This window comes from Bufo bufo, chromosome 3, assembly GCF_905171765.1.
Source record: "Bufo bufo chromosome 3, aBufBuf1.1, whole genome shotgun sequence".
NCBI lineage: Eukaryota > Metazoa > Chordata > Amphibia > Anura > Bufonidae > Bufo > Bufo bufo.
The window spans coordinates 372,346,995-372,371,548 of record NC_053391.1 but is presented as its reverse complement, the minus strand read 5'-3'; the positions used below and the strand labels follow the sequence as shown (position 1 = coordinate 372,371,548).

At 44.3% G+C, this 24,554-nt stretch overlaps 1 protein-coding gene across 3 annotated transcripts in view; it reads right to left on the bottom strand.

Annotated features, from left to right (window-relative positions):
* Window positions 1-24,071, bottom strand: part of PABPC4 (poly(A) binding protein cytoplasmic 4) — a 68,711-nt gene extending 44,640 nt beyond the window's left edge. Inside the window, exons 1-6 of one of the 3 annotated variants that reach the window (XR_005777591.1) lie at window positions 23,424-24,071; window positions 9,991-10,184; window positions 9,791-9,906; window positions 5,644-5,783; window positions 5,302-5,396; window positions 5,020-5,157 (exon numbers count right to left, since the gene is read on the bottom strand). Coding sequence is in view for 2 of the 3 variants with exons in the window: in XM_040424653.1 (XP_040280587.1) it covers window positions 5,020-5,157; window positions 5,302-5,396; window positions 5,644-5,783; window positions 9,791-9,906; window positions 9,991-10,184; window positions 23,424-23,616 (876 nt within the window). In the remaining variant the exon portion in view is untranslated. Of the gene's footprint in view, window positions 1-5,019; window positions 5,158-5,301; window positions 5,397-5,643; window positions 5,784-9,790; window positions 9,907-9,990; window positions 10,185-23,423 lie in introns of those variants that run through there. The other 2 variants (XM_040424653.1, XM_040424656.1) reach the window with 2 other exon arrangements.
* Between the last annotated feature and the right edge of the window lie 483 nt (window positions 24,072-24,554).

The window sequence follows — 24,554 nt, the reverse complement described above, 5'->3', positions numbered from 1 at the left end:
GGTATGCATATTAGGTATTGCCGTGTCCGTAAGAACCTGCTCTATAGAAATTATCACATGATCTAACCCCTCAGGTGAACGTAAAAAATAAAATAAAAAAATAAAAAAAAGGTGTAAAAAAAGCCATAATTTTGTCACCTTACATCACAAAAAGTGTGATAGCAAGCGATCAAAAAGGTATATGCACCCCAAAATCATACCATTAAAAGTGTCATATCATCCTGCAAAAAATGAGACCCTAACTAAGACAATCGCCCAAAAAAAAAACAAAAAAAAACTATGGCTTAGACTATGGAGACACAAATGATTTTTTTTGTTTCAAAAATGATATTATTGTGTAAAACTTAAATAAATTTAAAAAAGTAAACATACTGGGTATCCCTGCGTCCATAACAACCTGCTCTATAAAAATAGCACATGATCTAATCGGTCAGATGAACGTTGAAAATAATAAAAAAAATAAAACTGTGCCAAAACAGGTATTTTTGGGCAAATTTTCAATTTTAATCCATTTTTTCCCATAACAAAGCAAGGGTTAACAGCCAAACAAAACTCAATATTTATTGCCCTGATTCTTTAGTTTACAGAAACACCCCATATGTGGTTGTAAACTGCTGTATGGCCACACGGCAGGGCGCAGAAGGAAAGGAATGCCATATGGATTTTGGAAGGCAGTTTTTGCTGGACTTGTTTTTTGACACCATGTCCCATTTGAAGCCCCCCTGATGCACCCCTAGAGTAGAAACTCCAAAAAGTGACCCCATTTAAGAAACTACACCCCTTAAGGTATTCAAAACTGATTTTACAAACTTTGTTAACCCTTTAAGTGTTCCACAAGAGTCGATGGCAAATGGAGATGAAATGTCAGAATTTCTATTTTTTTGTTACTTTGCTTCACAAAAAGTGTAATATAGAGCAACCAAAAATCATATGTACCATAAAATAGTACCAAAAAAACTGCCACCTTATCCCGTAGTTTCCAAAATGGGGTAACTTTTTTGGAGTTTTTACTCTAGGGGTGCATCAGGGGGCTTCAAATGGGACATGGTGTAAATAAACCAGTCCAGCAAAATCTGCCTTCCAAAAAACACACGGCGCTCCTTTCCCTCTACGACATGACGTGGGGCCGTACAGTGGTGTACGACCACATATCGGGTGTTTTTGTAAACCGCAGAGTCAGGGCAATAAATATAGAGTTTTGTTTGGCTATTAACCCTTGCTTTGTTAGTGGAAAAAATGGATTAAAATGGAAAATTTGGCAGATTTGCATCTAAACTTCTAAGCCTTGTAACGTCCCCAAAAAATAAAATGGCATTCCCAAAATGATCCAAACATGAAGTAGACATATGAGGAATGTAAACTAATAACTATTTTTGTAGGTATTACTATGTATTATAGAAGTAGAGAAATTGAAACTTGGAAATTTGCTAATTTTTCCAAATATTTGGTAAATTTTGTATTTTTTTTATATAAATAATGATATTTTTTTACTCCATTTTACCAATGTTATGAAGTACAATATGTGACGAAAAAACAATCTCAGAATGGCCTGGATAAGTAAAAGCGTTTTAAAGTTATTACCACATAAAATGACACTGGTTAGATTTTCAAAAAATGGCCTGGTCCTTAAGGTGTAATAAGGCTGTGTCCTTAAGGGGTTAAAACTGATGCCCTATCCGAAGAATAAGCCATAAATATTAGCTGTAAATCCCCTTTATTATTTACTCTGTACTTTGAGTAGTGGCTGTGTCCGGTATCGTTATACACCGCTCTACATACATTGTCATCACTATCCTCAGTGGGGCTCTCAATCTAAGTTCCCTAGAAACTGAAGTACCAGGTGTAAACCAACGCAAGCACAGGGAGAAAACACAAACTCCATGAAGATGTTGCTTTTGGTCAGATTTGAACCTAGGACCCCCAAAGCTGCAAGGCACCAGCGCTCACCACTGAGCCAACATGCTGCCCAGCTGCTACTGCAGCTCAGTCCCAGTGATCTGAATGGAATGAAGCAGAAATAAACGCAGTGGTGGCTAGGCCTGGTAAATAATGGAGGAGAAGCAACGCTTGCCACAGCCCCTTCAAACATCTGATCAGTTCAGGTATCACAAATCTAATAATCTGATCGCCTTTCCTAAATTAGGTCAAGAATTTTAAAGAACTGAATAACCCCTTTAAACACAACTGAAATTTGTATTTAATATGGTAGGATCATTTTTAACATAATTAAATCTTGGATATAACTAGGGTGCAATACTTGGTATTAAAGCTAGATGGCTACAGAGGTGACATCATGTATCTGGACAAAGGAATTTCTCTGTTTACATTTTCCCGGCATGGAGTATCCCAATTCTGTCCAGATATTTACTATGAGGGTATATACATCACACTTTGCTAACCCACGTTACATTCCTATTGGCTTATTTGTATTTTTAGGTTGTACGGGTCACACCCAGTTTTTCAGAGAGGTCGAGAAAGACTCAAATACCACCATGAATCATGTCGCCTCATTCTTTTACCCCTAGACTACATGCTAAGACCTGGAGCATGGCAGACATGGTGAGCTCCCTTGTTTTTTTTAAACTCGTTTTATTGAAGTATAATGTTGCAGACAGCAAAATAAAATATATGCCATATTTTACATGACATTAGAATCATCAAGTTAAAATGAAAAGTTAAACATAACTAAAGACATGGTACATAATAGTATATCCCTGAACGCAGCAGGGTTTCCAATATATAGAAAAAAGCACATTTCTTACAACGGTGAGCATGACATTTCAGGGGGTCAAATCTAGAGAGTACAAAACCGTGGGAGGATATATAACTCCTATTATACTCATGAAATGTGTGGTGTAATTCGGACGGAAAGCGTGTTTGTGGACGCGCACCAATCTCCCCACACCTCTGGAATTTCTGTGGGCAACCTCTATGCTTGTATATCACTTTCTCCATTGGAATTATCTGATTCACTATCAATTTCCACTGGTTTAGAGTGGGCAACCTTTCGGCCATCCATCTAAGCGCTATCGATTTCCTAGCAAGGAATAAAGTCTCTTCTAGGAATATCCTATGATGGTGTGACCACTGCTCATCTTCTACTATTCCCAAGACACACATTTTGGGACAGAGAGACACAGTTCCAGGTACTAAATCCGACAGGAAGGATGTTACATCTCTCCAAAATTTTTGTATAAATCTGCATTCCCAAATCATATGCCAAAAGTTGGCATCGTTTTGTTGACATCTGAGACATCTACTGCTCTCTAATCTACCCATTTTAAATAACCTGGTGGGGGTAAGGTAACTCCTGTGGAGAATATGCAACTGTACTAACCTATTGTTAACTGAATAGTAGACCAGTGTGGCACACTTGGTGATGAAGCCTGGAGTCGGGATCCCACCCCATGTATATGATAAAATAAACTCCAGCGAGATTTGCTTGGTTGTTGTTGGTATTTTATTGTATTGTGGCAAATAAACACTTGGTGTGACGTTTCGGCACAAATGCCTTTTTCAAACGCATGCCGCTCTGGAGGAAGGAGCCAGGTAATGCTGCGCTGAGAGGGGGTGTATAGCATGTCACTGCATGCGATTGGTATAAGCGCTTATACCAATCGCATGCAGTGACATGCTATACACCCCCTCTCAGCGCAGCATTACCTGGCTCCTTCCTCCAGAGCGGCATGCGTTTGAAAAAGGCATTTGTGCCGAAACGTCACACCAAGTGTTTATTTGCCACAATACAATAAAATACCAACAACAACCAAGCACTCTCGTAGGAGCTGCTAGGGCTATTACCCATTCTGTCTCAGATAGCGAAGGACTGCATTCCTTCCATTTGCCTTCTGCACGTAGTGGGGAAGTGTCAATCTTTGCAGTTATGAGGTGCGTATAGACAGCCGAAATAAGACCCCTGGGGCCTTGCGTGGATAGTACACCAATCAACAGGTATTTGGATATTTGTCTGGTACCCCTTCCAAACTGTGAGGACAGGGCATGTCTAATTTGGAGATATCTAAAAAACATGTGTCTTGGGATAGCAAATTTGTCCTGCAGTTGAGAAAAGGACCTCAAAACTCCCCTTTCATAGACTTCTCCCAGAGTCAGGACCCCATGGCCCCTCCACAGCACCACTCCATCATGTTGTTCCAGATGTTGAAACATGGGGTTCTCCCACAAGGGTATTGCGTCCGGTATGTCCCTATAGGTTTTGAGTTTAGCTGCTTCCCAGACCTGATGGGCTAATCTATGCAATTGGAGAGTCCTGCCAGAGAACAAACCAATATCCTCCAGCACTGGCCACAACGATTGGATCTGCAAGAAATGTTGCAGATAAAATTCTGCGTTGGGAAGAGGCTGTGAAGACACCCAAGCTGATAGGTAGCATAATTGTCCTGCCAAAAAGTATAAAAACAAGTCTGGAAGCGCCGCCCCCTCCCCTGTAGTTTAGGTCTTTGTAGAGTGTGAAGCGCCAGTTTCCTTCTAGCTTTCCCCCAAATAAAGGCCGATATCATGGAATGGAGTCGATCAAAGAACCTTCATGGAACCGTTGTACTGGCGTGCTCAAGTATGTACAATGCTTTAGGCAGGAGAACCATTTTTATTAGGTTCAGACGTCCCATAATTGAGATGGGGAGGGATTGCCATGTTGCAAATTTCCCAGCAAATGTTGGTATGAGGGGTTCAGTGTTCAAGGTATATGCTAAGGACGGATCTCGGGTTATTATGATACCCAGATATTTAAACCTATCTACAACTGGGAGGTTGCAGTATACCGCAGGCCAATCCGTTGGTTTAAGAGGCATCAGAGCTGACTTGGCCCAGTTAATGTGTAGTCCGGAAAAACGCCCAAAGGTTTCTATTATCTCAATTGCTCTGGGCAGCGATTGCTCCACCTCATCCATAAAAATTATTAGGTCATCAGCATATAACTCTATCCTGTCTTCCCTAGAGCTCCCTTGTTTAGGGATCATACAAAAATTCTACCATGTCATATTTAATAAATTAAATGCATACCTGATAGCGACTAATCCGCTCTTGCTTTAACTGTTCAAACCGCCTTTTCAGCTCTGCTTGGCGCTCAACCTTTTTTTGTGCTCTGCCAACAAACATCACTTTTCCATTGACATCCCTTCCGTTCATGTCATCTACAGCCTATTAAAAATAAGACTTTTAGGGAATATTATAACTTAGAATTTTGTTTTCCCCACATTTGGACATTTTCGTTAGAGCTCCCGAGTACCTGGCTCTCCCCTGCAGACATTCTTTGTCTGCCTGGTCCTCCAGGGGAGCTCTTACCTTATTGGCATCTTCATGTTTTTCAAAGCTGACAAAGCCAAACCCTTTGGACTTGCCACTCGGGTCAGTCATCACCTTAACGCTCAGAGTCTTCCCTGCAGCCAAGAGACACCAGTTAACCACAAAGGTCACAGGGTCACAGCATGCAGGTGCACGGCACAGGCTTGATACCAGGCGCCCACATGCGGGAGCAGAGTCAGATCTCATTAGGTTAACCACGGCATACGCGTGAAACCAGAACCCACATGCATGGGAAGAGCCAAGGAGCTCACGAAGTTATCCACGGCACACACTAAGCGAGAAGCAAGTGGTCACTTGATGGAATCAATCTCACGCAGTTACCGTATTTGCCGAAGGTCTCCTTCAGTCGTTCATCATCCATATCTTCCCCAAAGTTCTTGATGTAAACGTTGGTGAATTCTTTGGCTTTAGCTCCAAGTTCTGCTTCCCTCTCCCTTCTGCATTTAAAACGACCAACAAACCTGCAGAGCAAAGATAACAATTAGTTTGTATTAGGATAGCATTAAATGGGTTACCCCCCACTTCAAATTAAAGTTTTTAAATTAGGTGAGATCATAAAGGGAAGCTGCTGGTGGCCACACTTTTCCCTGTAGGAAAAATGTAGGACTACATAGCAAGAATAAATAAATCAGGGAGCTCCACTGTAAATCAAGCAAATGCTGGCGTGCCAGCGGCTGAAGGGCGATCCCTTAAGCCCGAAATACAAAAAATAAAGAAACTCTGCGGCACTTCCGGGTGCGTTTATTCACCCGGTATCATGCGACGTTTCAGTCCTCTCAGTGGGACTATTCTCAAGCAGTGGTAGGACTACATAGCAGCCATTAAAATAAAACAGATGACCATAAAATAGTCAAGAAATGCTCGCTACCCTGTTTAATAAAGCTGTATAAAATGGACAAACAGCAAAAATATAATGCTTCTTCAAAGATGATGACAGTGCTGCAGGTTATGTCTAGTGACCATACAACTTTGCAGCCAAACATGTATATACACAGAGGTGTGGAGGTAAAATACATGCAAGCAATCTACAGTCTGCTTTATACCAGAAAGCACTATAGACAACACCTGAAGCACCCGTAGAGTGAAGAAACCATGCAGATTTGGTGAATTAAAGAGATATTCCCATCTGAGATATTGATGCCAATGTCCACCTCTGGGAACTACTCCTATGTTCAGAATGAGGCCTCTGTACCCTTACTGCAGACTGCTAGCAATTCATTCATAACTACTAGTACAAATATAAAAGGAATGGTACAACATAGAGCCATATGAATAGATGCTCCGGGATTGTTATTACATGGGGAATGCATGAAGCTATTAAAACAGGCGTGTCTGGAGTGGTGAAAGGTCCCCTTTAATATGTCTTTAATTCTTGTCACTTTGTTAATGAAGCTTTCTTTACTACAACCTTGATGATCTCCTTAAGGCCTCTTTCACACAACCGTTTTTTGTGTTCCGTATAAGGTACCATTAATTTCAATGGCTCCGCAAAAAAAACTGAATGTACTTCGTATGCATTCCGTTTCCGTATTTCCGTTCCATTAAAAGATATAACAAGTTTTATTATTGCCCGCAAATCACGTTCCGTGGCTCCATTCAAGTCAATGGGTCTGCAAAAAAAAAAAAAAAACACACACGGAATGTACTCCGTATGTCTTCCGTATCCATTCCGTTTTTGCGGAACCATCTATTGAAAATTTTATGCCCAGCCCAATTTTTTCTATGCAATTACTGTATATGCCATACGGAAAAACAGAACGGAACAGAAACAAAAAACGGAACAGATCCGTGAAAAACGGACCGCAAAACAAAAAGCCATACGGTCGTGTGAAAGAGGCCTAACCCTTTCAAGAGGATGCCCAACCCTTCAAGCTTATATTGCACTAGCAGATGATCGTGCAGATCATCGCTAACATAAGCATAGTAATGCTCGTTAGCGATGATCTGGCAGTGTAATACTGCTGCCAATTACCCAATGAACGAGCAAAAGTCATCGGGAAATCACAATATTTCAGCACATGTAAAAATCATTGTTTTCCAGCAACAGATCAGGGTGTCTAATCACAATCTGCTGCCGGCAAACAATGATTCAGTATGGGGATGAGTGATGGTATTAGCTATCGTTTCTCCCCATACTGAGGAGGAGATTGCTGCATGTAAAAACAGTGGCCTCCTCAACTAACAAGCAAGCGATCGCTGGGAAGGAACGCTTCCCTCCTGACAATCTCCTGGCTGATCTGCTACTGTAATACTAGCTTTACAAGTGACTGACTATCCTCAGGACTGGCCGTCACTATCTTATCGGCAGGGGTCGATACGATGGTGAAGGCCAGTCTTGAGGAACTTTTAAAACTTTTGATATGCCACAGAGGCATACCAAAGATTTTGATCAGTGGGGGTCTGAGCGCAGACCCGCACCAATAGCTAGAAAGAGGAGAGAGAGGTGTGCACGTATCATGCTCTCTCCTTGCTGCAGAAAATGGGCTCAATGGAAGTCTATATCCCCATCTCGATTCCGTCCTCTGCAGCGAGGAGAGTGCACTGCGAATGCTTCTCTCTCCTCATTCTTCTGTATGGCTATGAATAGCAATTTTACTAGCATCCTATTAGGCCCTGCCAGAGGCATCCGCCGTATGGAGTGGGATCTGCTCCTGAGCCCGCTCTATACATTCCCTGGCAATCAATGTACGTTCAATGGCTGCCAAGAGGTTAAAGGCATTCTATTAGGGCTGCAGCTAACGATTATTTGAATAATCGATTAGTTGTCGATAATTTCATCGATTAATCGGGAAAAAACACCAAAATGACAAAAAAGGTGTTTATATGATTTTACTTAAAAAATTATGTTCAAAGGCCATATTAAAACAAATTGTGGATATCACTGATGGGGAAGGGGGGGGGGGAATCTGTGGATGACAGTTATGCAGTTATAGGGGGGGGGGATCTGTGGATGGCACTGTTATGCGGGGGGGGAATCTGTGGATGGCACTGTTATGGGGGTGAGGATCTGTGGATGGCACTGTTATGGGGGGGGATCTGTGGATGGCACTGTTATGGGGGGGATCTGTGGATGGCACTGTTATGGGGGGGGGGATCTGTGGATGGCACTGTTATGGGGGGGGGATCTGTGGATGGCACTGTTATGGGGGGGGGGGGGGATCTGTGGATGGCACTGTTATGGGGGGGGGGATCTGTGGATGGCACTGTTATGGGGGGGGGGATCTGTGGATGGCACTGTTATGGGGGGGGATCTGTGGATGGCACTGTTATGGGGGGGGGATCTGTGGATGGCACTTATGGGGGGGATCTGTGGATGGCACTTATGGGGGGGGATCTGTGGATGGCACTGTTATGGGGGGGATCTGTGGATGGCACTGTTATGGGGGGGATCTGTGGATGGCACTGTTATGGGGGGGATCTGTGGATGGCACTGTTATGGGGGGGATCTGTGGATGGCACTGTTATGGGGGGGATCTGTGGATGGCACTGTTATGGGGGGGATCTGTGGATGGCACTGTTATGGGGGGGATCTGTGGATGGCACTGTTATGGGGGGGATCTGTGGATGGCACTGTTATGGGGGGGGGATCTGTGGATGGCACTGTTATGGGGGGGGGGGGATCTGTGGATGGCACTGTTATGGGGGGGGGATCTGTGGATGGCACTGTTATGGGGGGGGGGGATCTGTGGATGGCACTGTTATGGAGGGATCTGTGGATGGCAATGTTATGGGGGGGATCTGTGGATGGCATTGCTATGGGGAGGGGGACCTGTGGATGACTATGCTAGTCACAGATGCCCCTCCCCATAACAGTGCCATCCACAGACCCCCTCCCCATAACAGCCCCGCCGCTCACAGCAGCATTCCTTAACCGGCAGTAACTTTTACTTTAAATCACCACATCTTTATTACCTTACAATGAAGCTCCAGTAACAGGCAGAGCAGGCGGCGGCGTGATATCACTTACTCATGTGATGCGCCTGCTCCGCCCACTTTATGAATGAAGCAGGTGGAGCATGCGCGTCACGTGAGTAAGTGACGTTACGCCGCCGCCCGCTCTGCCTGTTACTGGAGCTTCATTGTAAGGTAATAAAGATGCAGTGATTTAAAGTTCAAGCTCCCGCCCGCATAGCAACGAATCGGCCGATTATTCGATAACTGAATTCGTTGACAACGAATCCAGTTATCGAATATTATCGATAACGTCGATTAATCGTTGCAGCCCTACATTCTATACTTTTAGCAAAAAAAATAACTAATAGGGAGAGGGCTCATTTTTCTAACATATACCATATTCCTGCCTTTGAGCTGTGTAACGAGCGTTGCTACATGCTCTTGCTTTGTTGCCTGTAAGAATCCCTTTTCTAACAGAATTGGCGCAGCATGAAATATATGCCCTGTCCCAATCCCAGTCTCTAGCTGTATGGCACTGAGAATGTGTGGTGAAATGAAGGCTATTCTTCCTCACACTTTGCGGTCGTTGAGCAGCATGCCGTTCATCTTCTCTATGGCTCTATCCGCAGCATCTTGTGTTTCAAAGTGCACAAAAGCATATCCCTTGGAGCCATTCTCATCACACACCACCTGTAGGAGACACCCATCAAAAACTTACTCTGGGCTTCAGAACTTAAAAACCCAAGCTATACTACAAGAGGGTGCTAAACGTACCTTACAGGAAAGAATGTTGCCAAATGCAGAAAAGGTGTCATAAAGTGCTTTGTTGTCAATTGATTTGTCGAGATTCTTTATGAAGACATTGCCCACTCCTGACTTCCTAAGAGATGGGTCACGCTGGGACCACATAATCCGAATAGGTTTTCCTTTGATCACATCGAAGTTCATGGTGTCCAGAGCCCGCTCAGCTGCAAACAGATTCCACAGAAATACATTCAAATATGTAAAGTGAAATAGCGTGGTAATCATATTCTAGAAAGGTCATAAATTATCATGCACTACAATGGTCCTAAAAAACAAGAGTCACTTCCCAGGACCGATTTATATATATTTTTTATAGTAAAGCTTCATTCACACGTCAATGTTTTGGTCAGTATTTTCCATCAGTCATTGTGAGCCAAAACCAGGATTGGAGCCTCCACAGACATAAGGTATAAAGGAAAGACCGGCACCTGTTCTGTGTTTAGAGTACCTGGTTTTGGCTCAAAATCACTCATGGAAATTACTGACCGAACACTGATGTTTGAATGAGGCATAATACTGAATCATTTTATCACCTAAGCAGGGGGTGAGGGGTGCCGAACTTTGAATTTCTATTCTCAACATAAATCCAAAGCATTTTCCATGAGCCACCACTACGAGAACTCAGAGTAAAGAGATAGTAACTGTATAAATTCCATTGCAATGAGCTCCACCTAGTGTACAGAAGCCAGGTGCGATTTAGTGCAGCACAGGGGAGATTTATCAATGTATTGATGCCAGTTGTCTAGTGTAAATACATTGGGGAAATATGGTAGTCAGATTGAGCGCTATATGTATGAAGCATTGACATAGAAGTTGGGTAATGTGTGCCAGAATTTTCCAGAAAGGGGAGGGGGTATGGACTAGTGGTAAGTTTTGTCTTGGGGGCCATATCAGATCTGTGTGCACCTCCGCCTCTTTACCGAGCTGCACCCTTCAAAATCTATGGCGTCGCCACTGATGGAAAAGCCAAGTGCTCATCAGTTTCTGTCACTGCCATACAATGTGCAACTGGAGAAGGTGAGGCGAGAGTGGGGGACCTTGAACCCCTGTTTTGATGACCAGTTGGAGCTGGGTCTCAGTGGTCAGGCCCCTATTGATCTAGCATTTATCAAGGATCCAGTGGATACGTGCTAAATTATTCCACCCAGAATACAAGAAATTACAAAGTTAGAAAAACTTTAGTTCTGTTCACTGAATACTACATGGCAAATTCATCCTACAACAGTTTCTCCTGCATGGCCTATTGGGAAACGATTGTTCGCGCTAATTTTTCGAATGACACTTGGCTGAAATGGCCATTCCGGCCACCTTTAGCCCCTGTACAAGTTGCTGAGGCAGTAATGGGACGCGTGTACTTGGTCAGGCAGTAAGCGCAGAGCTCCCAGTAGGAGCAGCCACTGGAATGTAGAGCAGTGTATTTATAGCAAGGCAGACTAACACATACTAAAAGGAGAAGACAAGAGGAACTATCCAAAACATGGCCCTGGATTCCCCACTCACTGCAGGGAGTCCTGTCACACTGGCAGTGTCTGACCTGCCCTGACCAAAGCTGCATGTAGGTACACATTAGGCGTGTTCACCTCTGGTACGCATTCACCATATACACTGAACATGACAGCAAAAGAGCATCATTCAGGCAGATATTGTAACGTCAAGAACATACTGCACAATATACATTATTTCTTGCAATGTTCATATGTTCAGCACGGTGAAAAAGTCTAAAGTAGAAATCTGGCGAAATGACAGAAGAGGCGATAGGTCATCTTAGATTTTTGGCAACGCTATGCATATACTACATTAGTATTGGCGCTAAGAGTCTGGATCTGCTCCCCGTTCCCACGCTGTGCACTGGCAGAGCGCTGCTAAATTCCACTCTCTGTATTTCAGCACAGCTTTGTCACAGGAAAATTTTAATGATCTATTAACCCCGTTGTGACCAAGCTATTTTTTATTGTCTCATTCTAATAGCTATAACTTAGATTTTTGCATCGATGTAGCCTTGGGCTTGTTTTTGCGGGACAAGTTGTAGTTTTTAATGGCACCATTTTGGAGTACAAATAACCTACTGGTTAACTTTTATTAACTGTTTCTAGAGGGGAGGGGGGGAATGAGAAAACAGTAATACTACCATTGAGTTTTCAAGTTATAAATTTTGCAGCGTTCATTTTTCGGCATAAATAACTTTTCTGCATCAGTAAATAAATAGCAGAGATAGAAAATACAAAAAATAAACCTTTGCACAATAAAAACCCTTAAAAAAATGTATTTGCATCTCAGAGTCCCAAAACCCATAACAGTTACATAGTTGATACAGTTGAAAAAAGACATAAGTCCATCAAGTTCAACCAACGGATGGGTGGGGACGCGAATGCCAAACTTTACATCTCTTTCTACGGAGCTGTGTGAGCGCTTGATTTTGCAGGACAACTTGTAGTTTTTATTGGTATCATAACTAGAGATGAGCGAATTTCAGGTTATGAAATTCGTTCACGCTTCGTTTGGTGGTAAAAGCAGAATTGAGTTATGGATTCCGTTACCACGGACCATAACGCAATTTTATGACTGAATGCATTTAGAGGCACTTATTCATTGCATCATAATAGAAGTCTATGGCCTGCATAATGGATCAGTCCCGTTTCAGTTATGCAGGCCATAGACTTCTATTATGACGGAATCAATAACAGAATGCCTCTAAAGGCATTCCATTATGCATTCCGTCAAAGAATTGCGTTATGGTCCGTGGTAATGGAATCCATAACACAATTCTGCTTTTACCAAACAAAGCGTGAACGAATTTCTTAACCTGAAATTCGCTCATCTCTAATACCACCTTTTTGGTGGCAAAAACAAAAACCAGCAAAATTGGCTTTTTTTTTTTTGCGACATTCACTGTACAGGATCAGGTATTTAATTAAAAAAAAAAATTTGATGAATATTTACTAGTCTCACAAAGGGGACTTTGATAGGCGATCTTTTAATCACTTCTATAATACAGTGCATTGCTTATGTATGTATGCAATGCAATGTATATTATTCTGTCAGTGCTATACTGACATTCATGAGCAGGCTGTGCCGCTAGGAATATGCTGAAGGTAGGCGTGGGCCTTCATTAGGGAGTCTGCTCCCTCTAACAGCTTAGATGCCGGTCTATAAGGGGCTAAACGGCCCGGATCAGCGCTTCTGCTGTCCCACTGCATGGCAGACCCGTGAAAAGGCAGTGGTCCAGCCTAAAGCTCCTTAGTGACTGCCGTAAAAAGGTGTATTGGTCGTCAGTAAGGGGTTAATTCAACTCTGCCTGGACTACTAGAAAAAGTATCGGACAAAAGGACAGGGAAACAATGGAAAGACAGCTCCACAGTAATAAGGGAAGTCACAATACTGGCTCTAACCTGTGTGACTGACTGGTCTGGTTCGTGTGTGAGCACAGACTAAAAAAATGTGTGGCATTGGTTGTAGAAAAAAGCGCCAGATCCATGGGAGTCGTTAGCGTGCCTGTCGTTCACCTGGGAATAGTGCTGCATGCTGTGCTATCCTTCCCGTCTAATCTGACAGAACTGGGATTGAGGTTCTAAACCACTGGAGCCTCTGACAGTAGTGTGAACACAACCTAATTCCATATAACTGAGGGAGAATTTATTGAGTTAAATTGAGATGTATTAAATGTTTTATAGGATTCTTGGGGCTCTACAGAAAGAAAAATGTGTCTTGAAGAACAGTAATAGAAAACCATCAGTGACCAAATTGTTCCATGGGCTCCACCAAACAATGTTTCATATTCCAGGACCCCCAAGTTTAAGTTGAATGCAGTTACAACCGCACTGTACGAAAATATCCACACAGAAATTAAATGATGCACTTTTTGCTGTGGAAATGTTACTGACTTGACGCAGATTTCCGTATGCACTGCAGTGGGTGAAATCCTCAATAAAAATCCACGGCATAAATTGACATGCAGATTTAAAATCTGCATCACAGGTCAATTTCCGCTGCGGATTTTGTCTGCAGCCTGCTAATGACAACTGCTGAAAAGTGAGAATGACAACTGCTGAAAAGTGAGAATGACAACTGCTGAAAAGTGAGAATGACAACTGCTGAAAAGTGAGAATGACAACTGCTGAAAAGTGAGAATGACAACTGCTGAAAAGTGAGAATGACAACTGCTGAAAAGTGAGAATGACAACTGCTGAATAGTGAGAATGACAACTGCTGAAAAGTGAGAATGACAACTGCTGAAAAGTGAGAATGACAACTGCTGAAAAGTGAGAATGACAACTGCTGAAAAGTGAGAATGACAACTGCTGAAAAGTGAGAATGACAACTGCTGAAAATAAAATCCACAACGGCAAACTCACAGAAATTGAGTCATGAGCAGAGGTAGCCTAAGGGTATGTCCAACATTGGCGAGTCTGCTGTGGATTTTCCATAATCCACACTAAATTGTACATATTTTGGTATCGATTTTGTGCACTGTAAAAGGGTGAAATATGCTGCAGATATCTGCAAGATAAATTGATATGCAGTTGCGGATTTAAAATCCACATCGCATATCAATCTATGTGTAGAATCCATCATGGACTGCAGTGTGGAAATGAGATATCGTAAAATCCCATCCACTTCGCTGCTACTGATGCCGCTGGAAGCAATTGCGGTTGACCGTTCGTGGTCTAGCTCCATTCAATAGGGCTAAGCTGCTATCAGGTCCGCAGCATTCAAAGTGAAAAACCTCAGCAGAAACTATGGCGGTTTATGCTGCAGAATATGCACAGATTTGGCAGAAGCAAGATCTGCCATGTGAACCTACCGTAAGGGTGCAGCCACAAATTTAGGTTTTTGGAAGCAGTTTTTGGATCCAAAACCTACAGTGAATTTAGTCGGCACCTGTATATCTGCTAGGCCTTAAACTGCAAACATTCAACAAAACTGCTTAGAAGCTTCTACAAGGATTCATGTCGCGTCCAGATGGAGGTCTCCCTCTCTTTCAGTATCAGCGATTATCCTCAGAGTCAACCGCATTGCCTTATACGAAAAATGATGTGCCACTTTGAATGATACCAGGGAACGTTGCTCGTAAATATGGAACCCCTGGTAAACGGTGCCAACTCCCCTAACTTACAGTATTTCCTATCTCTCTAAATACTTGCTTTAGTACCTGGAAGACTTAGGCTACTTTCACACTAGCGTTCGGAGCGGATCCGTCTGATGTTTCATCAGACGGATCCGCTCCGATAATGCAGACGTTCGCATCCGTTCAGAACGGATGCGTCTGCATTAAAACTTAGAAAATTTTCTAAGTGTGAAAGTTGTCTGAGCGGATCCGTTCAGACTTTACATTGAAAGTCAATGGGGAACGGATCCGCTTAAAGATTGAGCCATATTGTGTCATCTTCAAGCGGATCCGTCCCCATTGACTTACATTGTAAGTGTGGACGGATCCGCTCGCCTCCGCACGGCCAGGCGGACACCCGAACGCTGCAAGCAGCGTTCAGGTGTCCGCTCACTGAGCGGAGTGGAGGCTGAACGCTGGCAGGCGGATGCATTCTCAGTGGATCCGCCTCCACTGAGAATGCATTGGGGCCAGACGGATGCGTTCGGGGCCGCTCGTGAGCCCCTTCAAACGGTGCGCACGAGCAGACACCCGAACGCTAGTGTGAAAGTAGCCTTAGGCTACTTTCACACCTGCGTTAGGTGCGGATCCGTCTGGTATCTGCACAGACGGATCCGCACCTATAATGCAAACGCTTAGATCCGTTCAGAACGAATCCATTTGCATTACCATGAACAAAAAAAAATTTATTTTTTTTGTTCATGATAATGCAAACGGATCCGTTTTGACTTTACATTGAAAGTCAATGGGGGACGGATCCGTTTGAAAATTGAGCCATACTGTGTCATCTTCAAACGGATCCGTCCCCATTGACTTACATTGTAAGTCTGGACGGATCCGTTTGCCTCCACACGGCCAGGCGGACACCCGAACGCTGCAAGCAGCGTTCGGGTGTCCGCCTGCTGAGCGGAGCGGAGGACAAACGGTGCCAGACTGATCCATTCTGAGCGGATCCGCATTGACTCAGAATGCATTAGGGCTGGACGGATCCGTTCGGGGCCGCTTGTGAGAGCCTTCAAACGGAACTCACAAGCGGAGCCCCGAACGCTAGTGTGAAAGTAGCCTAAGCTGTGTGTCCCCACCGCCCTTACTCTACTTCTTCTGACCGGGAGAGTCACGAGAGCTGGACCCTTTTTAACTCTTTACTGTTCCATAGGATCAGTTCCTACTGACCTACATAAGTTATGTTTTATTACTTCATACTTCTTCAAACTATGGTTAATAATTATTCAATACTCCTGGAGATCTATGTTCATCCATTCTGTCCTCTTATATACCATGTACGTTTTCTCCATCTTTGCCATTAAACCAATGAATATGTTTTGAAACTAAACCTACAGTGGAAGTATCCATCATTTACACTTTCTTTCCTTTTATTATCCACTCCTGACCCTGGATCAGAAACTACATAAAAAACGTGAGTGTGTGGCCTCCAACGCAGATGTGAATGTAATCTTAGGTAGCTGCTGGCCACTATCATTCCTGCCAAACCTGCAGTGCTACACATCTGGCATCTATCCTAAGAACAAAAGCATTGGGCATGTGAAGTCCAAAAGGCCCCAAACTCTGGATCTTTGTTGGTCCAGACATGAACCTGAACCGGAACGGAAAAACTGATCCGTTAAAATGAGCCCACAAAACACTGAAAACGCCATACGGTCGTGGGCATGAGCCCTAGATTAATTCACAATACGGGGTTTCTGAAAAACAACCTAAGGGTCCATTCACACGTCCGTTTTTTCTTTCCTGATCTGTTCCGTTTTTTGCGGAACAGATCAGGACCAGATCTGGACCCATTCATTTTCAATGGGTCCTGGAAAAAATCGGACAACACAATGTGTGCTGTCCGTTTCCGTTGTTCCGTTCCGCATGTCCGATTAAATAGAAAACTTGTCCTATTCTTTTCCGCTCCGATAATGCAGACGTTCGCATCCGTTCAGAACGGATCCGTCTGCATTAAAACTTAGAAAATTTTCTAAGTATGAAAGTAGCCTGAGCGGATCCGTTCAGACTTTACATTGAAAGTCAATGGGGAACGGATCCGCTTGAAGATTGAGCCATATGGTGTCATCTTCAAGCGGATCCGTCCCCATTGACTTACATTGTAAGTCTGGACGGATCCGCTCGCCTCCGCACGGCCAGGCGGACACCGGAACGCTGCAAGTAGCGTTCAGGTGTCCGCTCACTGAGCGGAGCGGAGGCTGAGCGCTGGCAGGCGGATGCATTCTCAGTGGATCCGCCTCCACTGAGAATGCATTGGGGCCAGACGGATGCGTTCGGGGCCGCTCGTGAGCCCCTTCAAACGGAGCGCACGAGCGGACACCCGAACGCTAGTGTGAAAGTAGCCTTACAGAGACAGAGGTAAAAACCTGGGCAGATAGGCAATACTGCCATTAGTGTTGAGCGAAGCGAGCTTCAGAAGCTTCACCCGGAACTTCTGAATAATACTGTACGGAGATCCGTATAGTATTAGAATGTATGGGCTCCAATAAGCCGAAGTAAGTGATTCGCCAAGTCGTAGTTGGTTTTTAATGTGGAAAACCACTTTAAAACTTGAAACAGAACTCTGCTTTGGTTCCGCCTAGTGTCTAGAATCTCCATACAGTATTATTTTTAAAGTTTTGAACAAAGCGACTTCAGATGAAGCATCCGAAGCTCGCTTCGCTCAACACTAACTAACTGCTATTTAAAAATAATCCCAGCCTGCCCCAAGTAAAGTGGTTTTTTGCCTGTACTGTATGAATGGGATTTACGTTTACCACAGCAGCCAAAACAGCACACAACTCTTCATATAAAGCAACAACAATCAGTAAGGCTAATGCAAAATAAACCAAAATCTAAATTAAAGAGGACATGTCACCACAGAATGTAGTGCAATCTGCAGACAGCATTTAAAGGAGCAGGAGGAGCAGAGCAGAAGTAGCTTTAGCTTAAAAGATTCAGCAAAACTTGTAATTTATACTGTATGTATACACACTTACACAGAGAACTCCCTGTGTACAACCATCAGTGAATGCCAGCTATCTTTGTATATACACTTAAGCCTCATGCACACGTCCGTGAAACGCGGACCGTGTGATACCGGCCTGGATTTCTTCTCAGTGCAGGAGCGCACGGCGTCACTGGTTGCTATGACGCCGTGCGCTTCCTGCTGCTGCCGCAGTACAGTAATACACTCGTATGATCTATACCAGTGTATTACTGTACTGCGGTGGCAGCAGGAAGCGCACGGCATCATAGCAACCAGTGACGCCGTGCGCTCCTGCACTGAGAAGAAATCCAGGCCGGTATCACACGGTCCGCGTTTCACGGATGTATGCATGAGGCTTTACACAGAGAATGCTATCAATCACTGATAACACCTCCCATGTGTACAACAATCAGCGACTGACAGCTGTCTATATATACACACTTAGGCCTCATGCACACGACTGTTGTTCTGGTCCGCATCTGAGCCACAGTTTTTGCGACTCGGATGCGGACCCATTCACTTCAATGGGGCCGCAAAAGATGCAGACAGCACTCCGTGTGCTGTCCACATCCATTGCTCTGTTCCGTGGCTCCGCTAAAAAAAATATAACATGTCCTATTCTTGTCCGTTTTGCGGACAAGAATAGGCATTTCTACAATGGGCCACCTGTTCCGTTCCGCAAATTGCGGAAGGCACGCGGGCGGCTTCCATGTTTTGCAGTTTGCGGACCGCATAAAACGGAATGGCCTGGTGCATGAGGCCTTACACAGAGAATGCTCATTGATAACACCTCCCCCATGTACAACTATAAGTGACTGACAGCTATCTATATATACACACACAGAGAATACTATCAATCACTGATAACATGTCCCTGTGTACAACTATCAGTGACTGACAGCTACTGTATGTATACACACTTACACAGAGAAAGTTATCAGTCACTGATAACACCTCCCCCGTGTACAACTATTAGTGACTGACAGCTATCTCTGTATACAAAAAATAATTCACTGTAGGTAAGACAATATCAAGAAGATATAAGTCTCCGGTATAACTAATACTATCACGGAAAATAAGAGGCGCTAAAAAATATACTTTATTAGATACTAAATAAATAAAATTGGGGATGTGTGTATCAAACCCTCAAAAAATGCAATAAATGTGGTACTCAAAGTGACACTTGCTGGCTAAATGGTATCCAAGGAAAGACAGAGGACTATGAACATATAATGGTACTTTCACACTAGCGTTTTCCTTTTCCGGCATACAGTTCCGTCCTAGGGGCTCTATACCGGAAAAGAACTGATCAGTTTTATCCCCATGCATTCTGAATGGAGAGTAATCCGTTCAGGATGCATCAGGATGTCTTCAGTTCAGTCTTTTTTACTGATCAGGACTGATCAGCATGCTACGGTTTTATCTCCGGCCAAAAAAACTGAACACTTGCCTGAATGCCCAATCCGGCATTTTTTTCCATAGGAATGTATTAGTGCCGGATCTGGCATTCAAAATACCAGTATGCCAGATTCGTCCTTCCGGTCAGCGCATGCACAGACGAAAAAAAAAAGGTGAAAAAAATAAATGCTGGATCCGTTTTTTACGGATGACGCCGGAAAGACGAATCCAGCATTTCAATGCATTTGTAAGACGGATCAGCAAATGCCATCAGTTGGCATACGCTTTGATGGATCCGGCAGGCAGTTCCGGCAACGGAACTGCCTGCCGGATCACTCTGCCGCAAGTGTGAAGGTACCCTTAAGTCATGTCCTTCCTGTAAAAATGGAAACCCCTATATCAGTATAAAAGCCAATCAAGTGTCAAATGTACCACATGGTCATTCGGTATTGAATAATGATTGTTCCGCAATCCCAGTCCATAAAATAAGGACATCATCGATGTACCTTAACCACATCGAGATGTAAAAGGACCATACCATACACTCATCTTCAAATACCACTTTTTTCCCACCCGCCCAGGTACAGATTGGCATAAGATGGCGCTCATGGACTCCCCGTGGCCACACCCCTGAGCTGGTGGTAGAAGCAGCGATTGAAGAGAAAGACTTTGTGATTATAATATAAACTTCAGGAGATTGATGACAAAATCATTATGAGGTAAAAGATCTCTGCCACGTTGCTCTAAGAAATAACGTACTGCCCCAATGCCCCCCTCGTGGGGAATGGAGCTATAGAGAGCCTCCACGTCAAGGTTGGCAAGCAGCGTATTATCCTCAATGTAGAGGCCATCCAGTTTGTTAAACTCCATAGAATCCCTCACATAGGAGGGCAGGGACAGAACAACAGGTCTGAGAATGACCGACAGTTACTGATTAGATGTGTGAGACTATTGGTGCCCAAAATAATTGGCCTGCCCTTAAGGGGTGTAACCCCTTATGTATCTTAGGCAAACTGCAAAAACAGGCCAGTTGTGGGCATTTGGGCAGGAAAGCCCGATACTCAGTTTTGGTAATTAGATTCCAAAGCAGGAATAAGGTTTTTTAGCTCATTGACATACTGCTCAGTGGGATTTCCTGAGAGCACACCTTAGCACTCACCGTCTTGCAAGATGTAAAGGCACATTTTGAGGTCCTGTTCATGTCCCAGCACTACAATGTTACCCCCTTTATCTGCTGCCTTGATCACTATAGAGGTGTCTTTCTCAAGCGATAACAGACCCTCTAATTCATCTTTTGTTAGATTATTGCTACCTTTGAATCCCTCTAATTGTGTCAGATCATCAATGACCAATATAAGAAAGATATCCATCGGGGTGGTATCATTAATATGGGGATTCATTCAAACGGGAGCGTGAGGGACGTGAAAGGTCCCTCACCTGAAGTTCTATCATTCTCACACATGAGATCAACTAGATTCCTCATATCTGCTAAATCAGCAATATCTATGCAGAGTTCTGCACATTGATGCCCATCGTGATCCATAAAGAATTTCTTCCACTTCAGGGCTCTTTCACACTTGCGTTGTTCTGTTCCGGCATAGAGTTCCGTCGTCGGGGCTCTATGCCAGGAGAATCCTGATCAGTTTTATCCTAATGCATTCTGAATGGAGAGAAATCCGTTCAGGATGCATCAGGATGTCTTCAGTTCCGGAATGGAACGTTTTTTGGCCGGAGAAAATACCGCAGCATGCTGCGCTTTTTGCTCCGGTCAAAAATCCTGAACACTTGCCGCAAGGCCGGATCCGGAATTAATGCCCATTGGAAGGCATTAATCTGGATCCGGCCTTAAGCTAAACGTCGTTTCGGCGCATTACCGGATCCGACGTTTAGCTTTTTCTGAATGGTTACCATGGCTGCCAGGACACTAAAGTCCTGTTTGCCATGGTAAAGTGTAGTGGGGAGCGGGGGAGCAGTATACTTACCGTCCGTGCGGCTCCCGTGGCGCTCCAGAGTGACGTCAGGGCGCCCCAAGCGCATGGATCACGTGATCGCATGGACAATTCATCCATGCGCATGGGGCGCTCTGACATCATTCTGGAGCGCCCCAGGAGCCGCACGGACAGTAAGTATACTGCTCCCCTGCTCCCCACTACTACTACGGCAACCAGGACTTTAATAGCGTCCTGGCTGCCATAGTAACACTGAACGCATTTTGAAGACGGATCAGTCTTCAAATGCTTTCAGTTCACTTGCGGTGTTACGGATCCGGCGGGCACTTCCGGCAAATGGAGTACACGACGGATCCGGACAACGCAAGTGTGAAAGAGGCCTTAGTTTTATAAATAAAAAGATTAAGATCTTTCACCCAACCAAACAAATCAAAAGGCATGGGTGGGGTGAGCACCCTATCAGACACATTTATAATCTGTAATTCATCAGATAACTCAAAGGTGACAAGGGTGCTATTGGACACATTCTTGGGGATCCTTCCTCTACCTCAAATAAGTTGAAATGGGGGGATCCCTGGCCTAAAAAATTCTTATCTGATACCTGGTGCTTTGCTAGGGATTTGCTTTCTAATTTGTTCCCTACTTGATTCATCCAGAGACAGAAGGGTGGACTTATTATGTGGGGTTGCTGGTATGCCGGTGAGTTTACAAGCGGAGTGTTCCACCTCCCTGGGCTCCCATTGGCTGCACGTCTGCCCTGCCTTTCGGAAAGGGAGGGGGGGGGGGTGTTTTCCCCCCTATATATACACCGGCATTTCAGGCGGCCGCTTCACGGCCATCCTAGCGCCGGAAACACTGCCACACACCATCAGTGAGGCAGCGCTTCTTTTGCTATAATTCACCACGTGCACTGAACGCTCCTGATTATTCTCATTGATGAAACGCGTCGAGCCTATGTTTAGACACTACATGTGGGAGTTTTAGCTTATTGGGGCAGGTAGTTAGGTTTAGGGCTGGTCACTAGTTTCATGTGACTGTTAATCCCGGGGAGACAAATTCACATCGATTGTCAGTGCTCATAGAGCTGGACATTGACTCACATCTCCCCATACTGTGTTTTACTACCTACCCACTGTACAGTTTTTGCGTCTGAACAGTTTACCCGGTTTATGGTGGCATTTACCTAGTGACAATCGGGTCATTAGTCAGTACCAAATGACCGTGCGGTACATTTGACACTTGATTGGCTTTTATACTGATATAGGAGTTTCTAATTTTACAGGAAGGACATGACTTATATGTTCATAGTCCTGTGTCTTTCCTTGGATACCATTTATCTAGCAAGTGTCACTTTGAGTGCCACATTTATTGCATTTTTTGAGCATTTGATACACACATCCCCAATTTCATTTATTTAGTATCTAATAAAGTATATTTTTTAGCGCCTCTTTTTTCTGTGATAGTACTATCTATATATACAGACTTACACAGAGAATGCAATCACTGATAACACCTCCCGTGTACAGCTACCAGTGACTGACAGCTACTGTATATATACACACAGAATGCCATCACTGATAACACCTCCCCTGTATACAATTACCAGTGACTGACATATCTCTGTATATACACTTACACAGAGAATGCCATCACTGATAACACCTCCCCTGTATATAACTATCAGTGACTGACAGCTATCTATGTATACACACTTACACAGAGAATGCTATCACTGATACCACCTACCCCATGTACAACTATCAATGAATGACAGCTATCAGTGGAAACACGTACACAGACTATGCTATCACTGATAACACCTCCTCCATTTACAACAGAAGTCAGAAAAATGATATTTAAATGAATTACAAGATTTTCACTTTAGTGAAAAGCTACAATTTGAAGAAAGCCGGATCTTACCCATGGTAAGTCCAATGCACAGATTTATAGGTCATCAGTCATTACATTGCTATATACTCACCGTCTGCAGGTTGCTGGAAGTTGACATAAGCATAACCAAGGGATCTTCTGGTGATCATGTCCCTGCAGACCCGTATAGACAGCACAGGCCCAGCTGGACTGAACTTCTCGTAGAGCATGGCTTCTGTGACATCTGGATGGAGGTCACCCACATAGAGGGAGGCCATAGGATAGCTGCAGGTAGCTGTGTGCATCCCCCAACAAGAGCTTATACCGAGCTAGGAGGAGGAACCAGGGGATCTCCACAGGAGAAGTAACAGGACAATAAGGCGTTTCTACAAAGCTGGTCAGGGAATATGGCTCGGGCAGATCCCCCGGTGTGCACCGGCAGAGCTCGGCTTATGAACAGGGCAGCGCCTAGTCGGAGAGTTGTGTGGTCACACTGTGGTGCTTGACTGTGGACAGCGGCTAGACTTATGGTGGTTACACTGAATGCAACGTGACAGAAAGGAGCAGGTGACCGGCTGACGTTCCGTGGAGAGACCGGGGGGTTACAGTCTTACGAAATGACCCGTGTACCGAGCAGTGTGTATCTTGTAGTTACCCCTCCTATTTTTACGTCTTTAGAGCTTTGCGCCCCGGTCGCCCTCAGGAAACTACCTTTTAGCCGGCACCGTGCTCGGCAGCGAGCACAAGAGAGGCCGCCTGAGGCTGGAAGCACGGCTTTTATATCCAGGTCACAGACGTGCCGGCCCAGCCGTGTAATCACAGCGCCCTCTGGTGTGCGCCAACCGTATGGCAAATTGCAATGAAGAGAAGCGCCATATTGCTAGAGGCATATACTTCGAAGGGGAGTAGTTGTTCACTGGTGGAAGTTGGTCTGCTAGGTTGGAACAGTAGCCAGCTTCGTTACTATTAAAAATGTAAAGTTGGTTCATGTGGACTTTCAAACGTGAAGTAAATGAATGCACTCTGAGGCAGCGTTCACACTATTAGGCCTCCTTCTGAGGCAGCGTTCACACTATTAGGCCTCCTGCACACGAACGTGTGTGCTCCGTGCCCGTATTGTGGATCGCATTTGCACAGGACACCGTTCCGTGTGCATTCCGCATCACGGATGCGGACCCATTCACTTCAATGGGTCCGCAAATCCAGAGATGCGGAACGGAAGCACGGAACGGAACCTTACGGA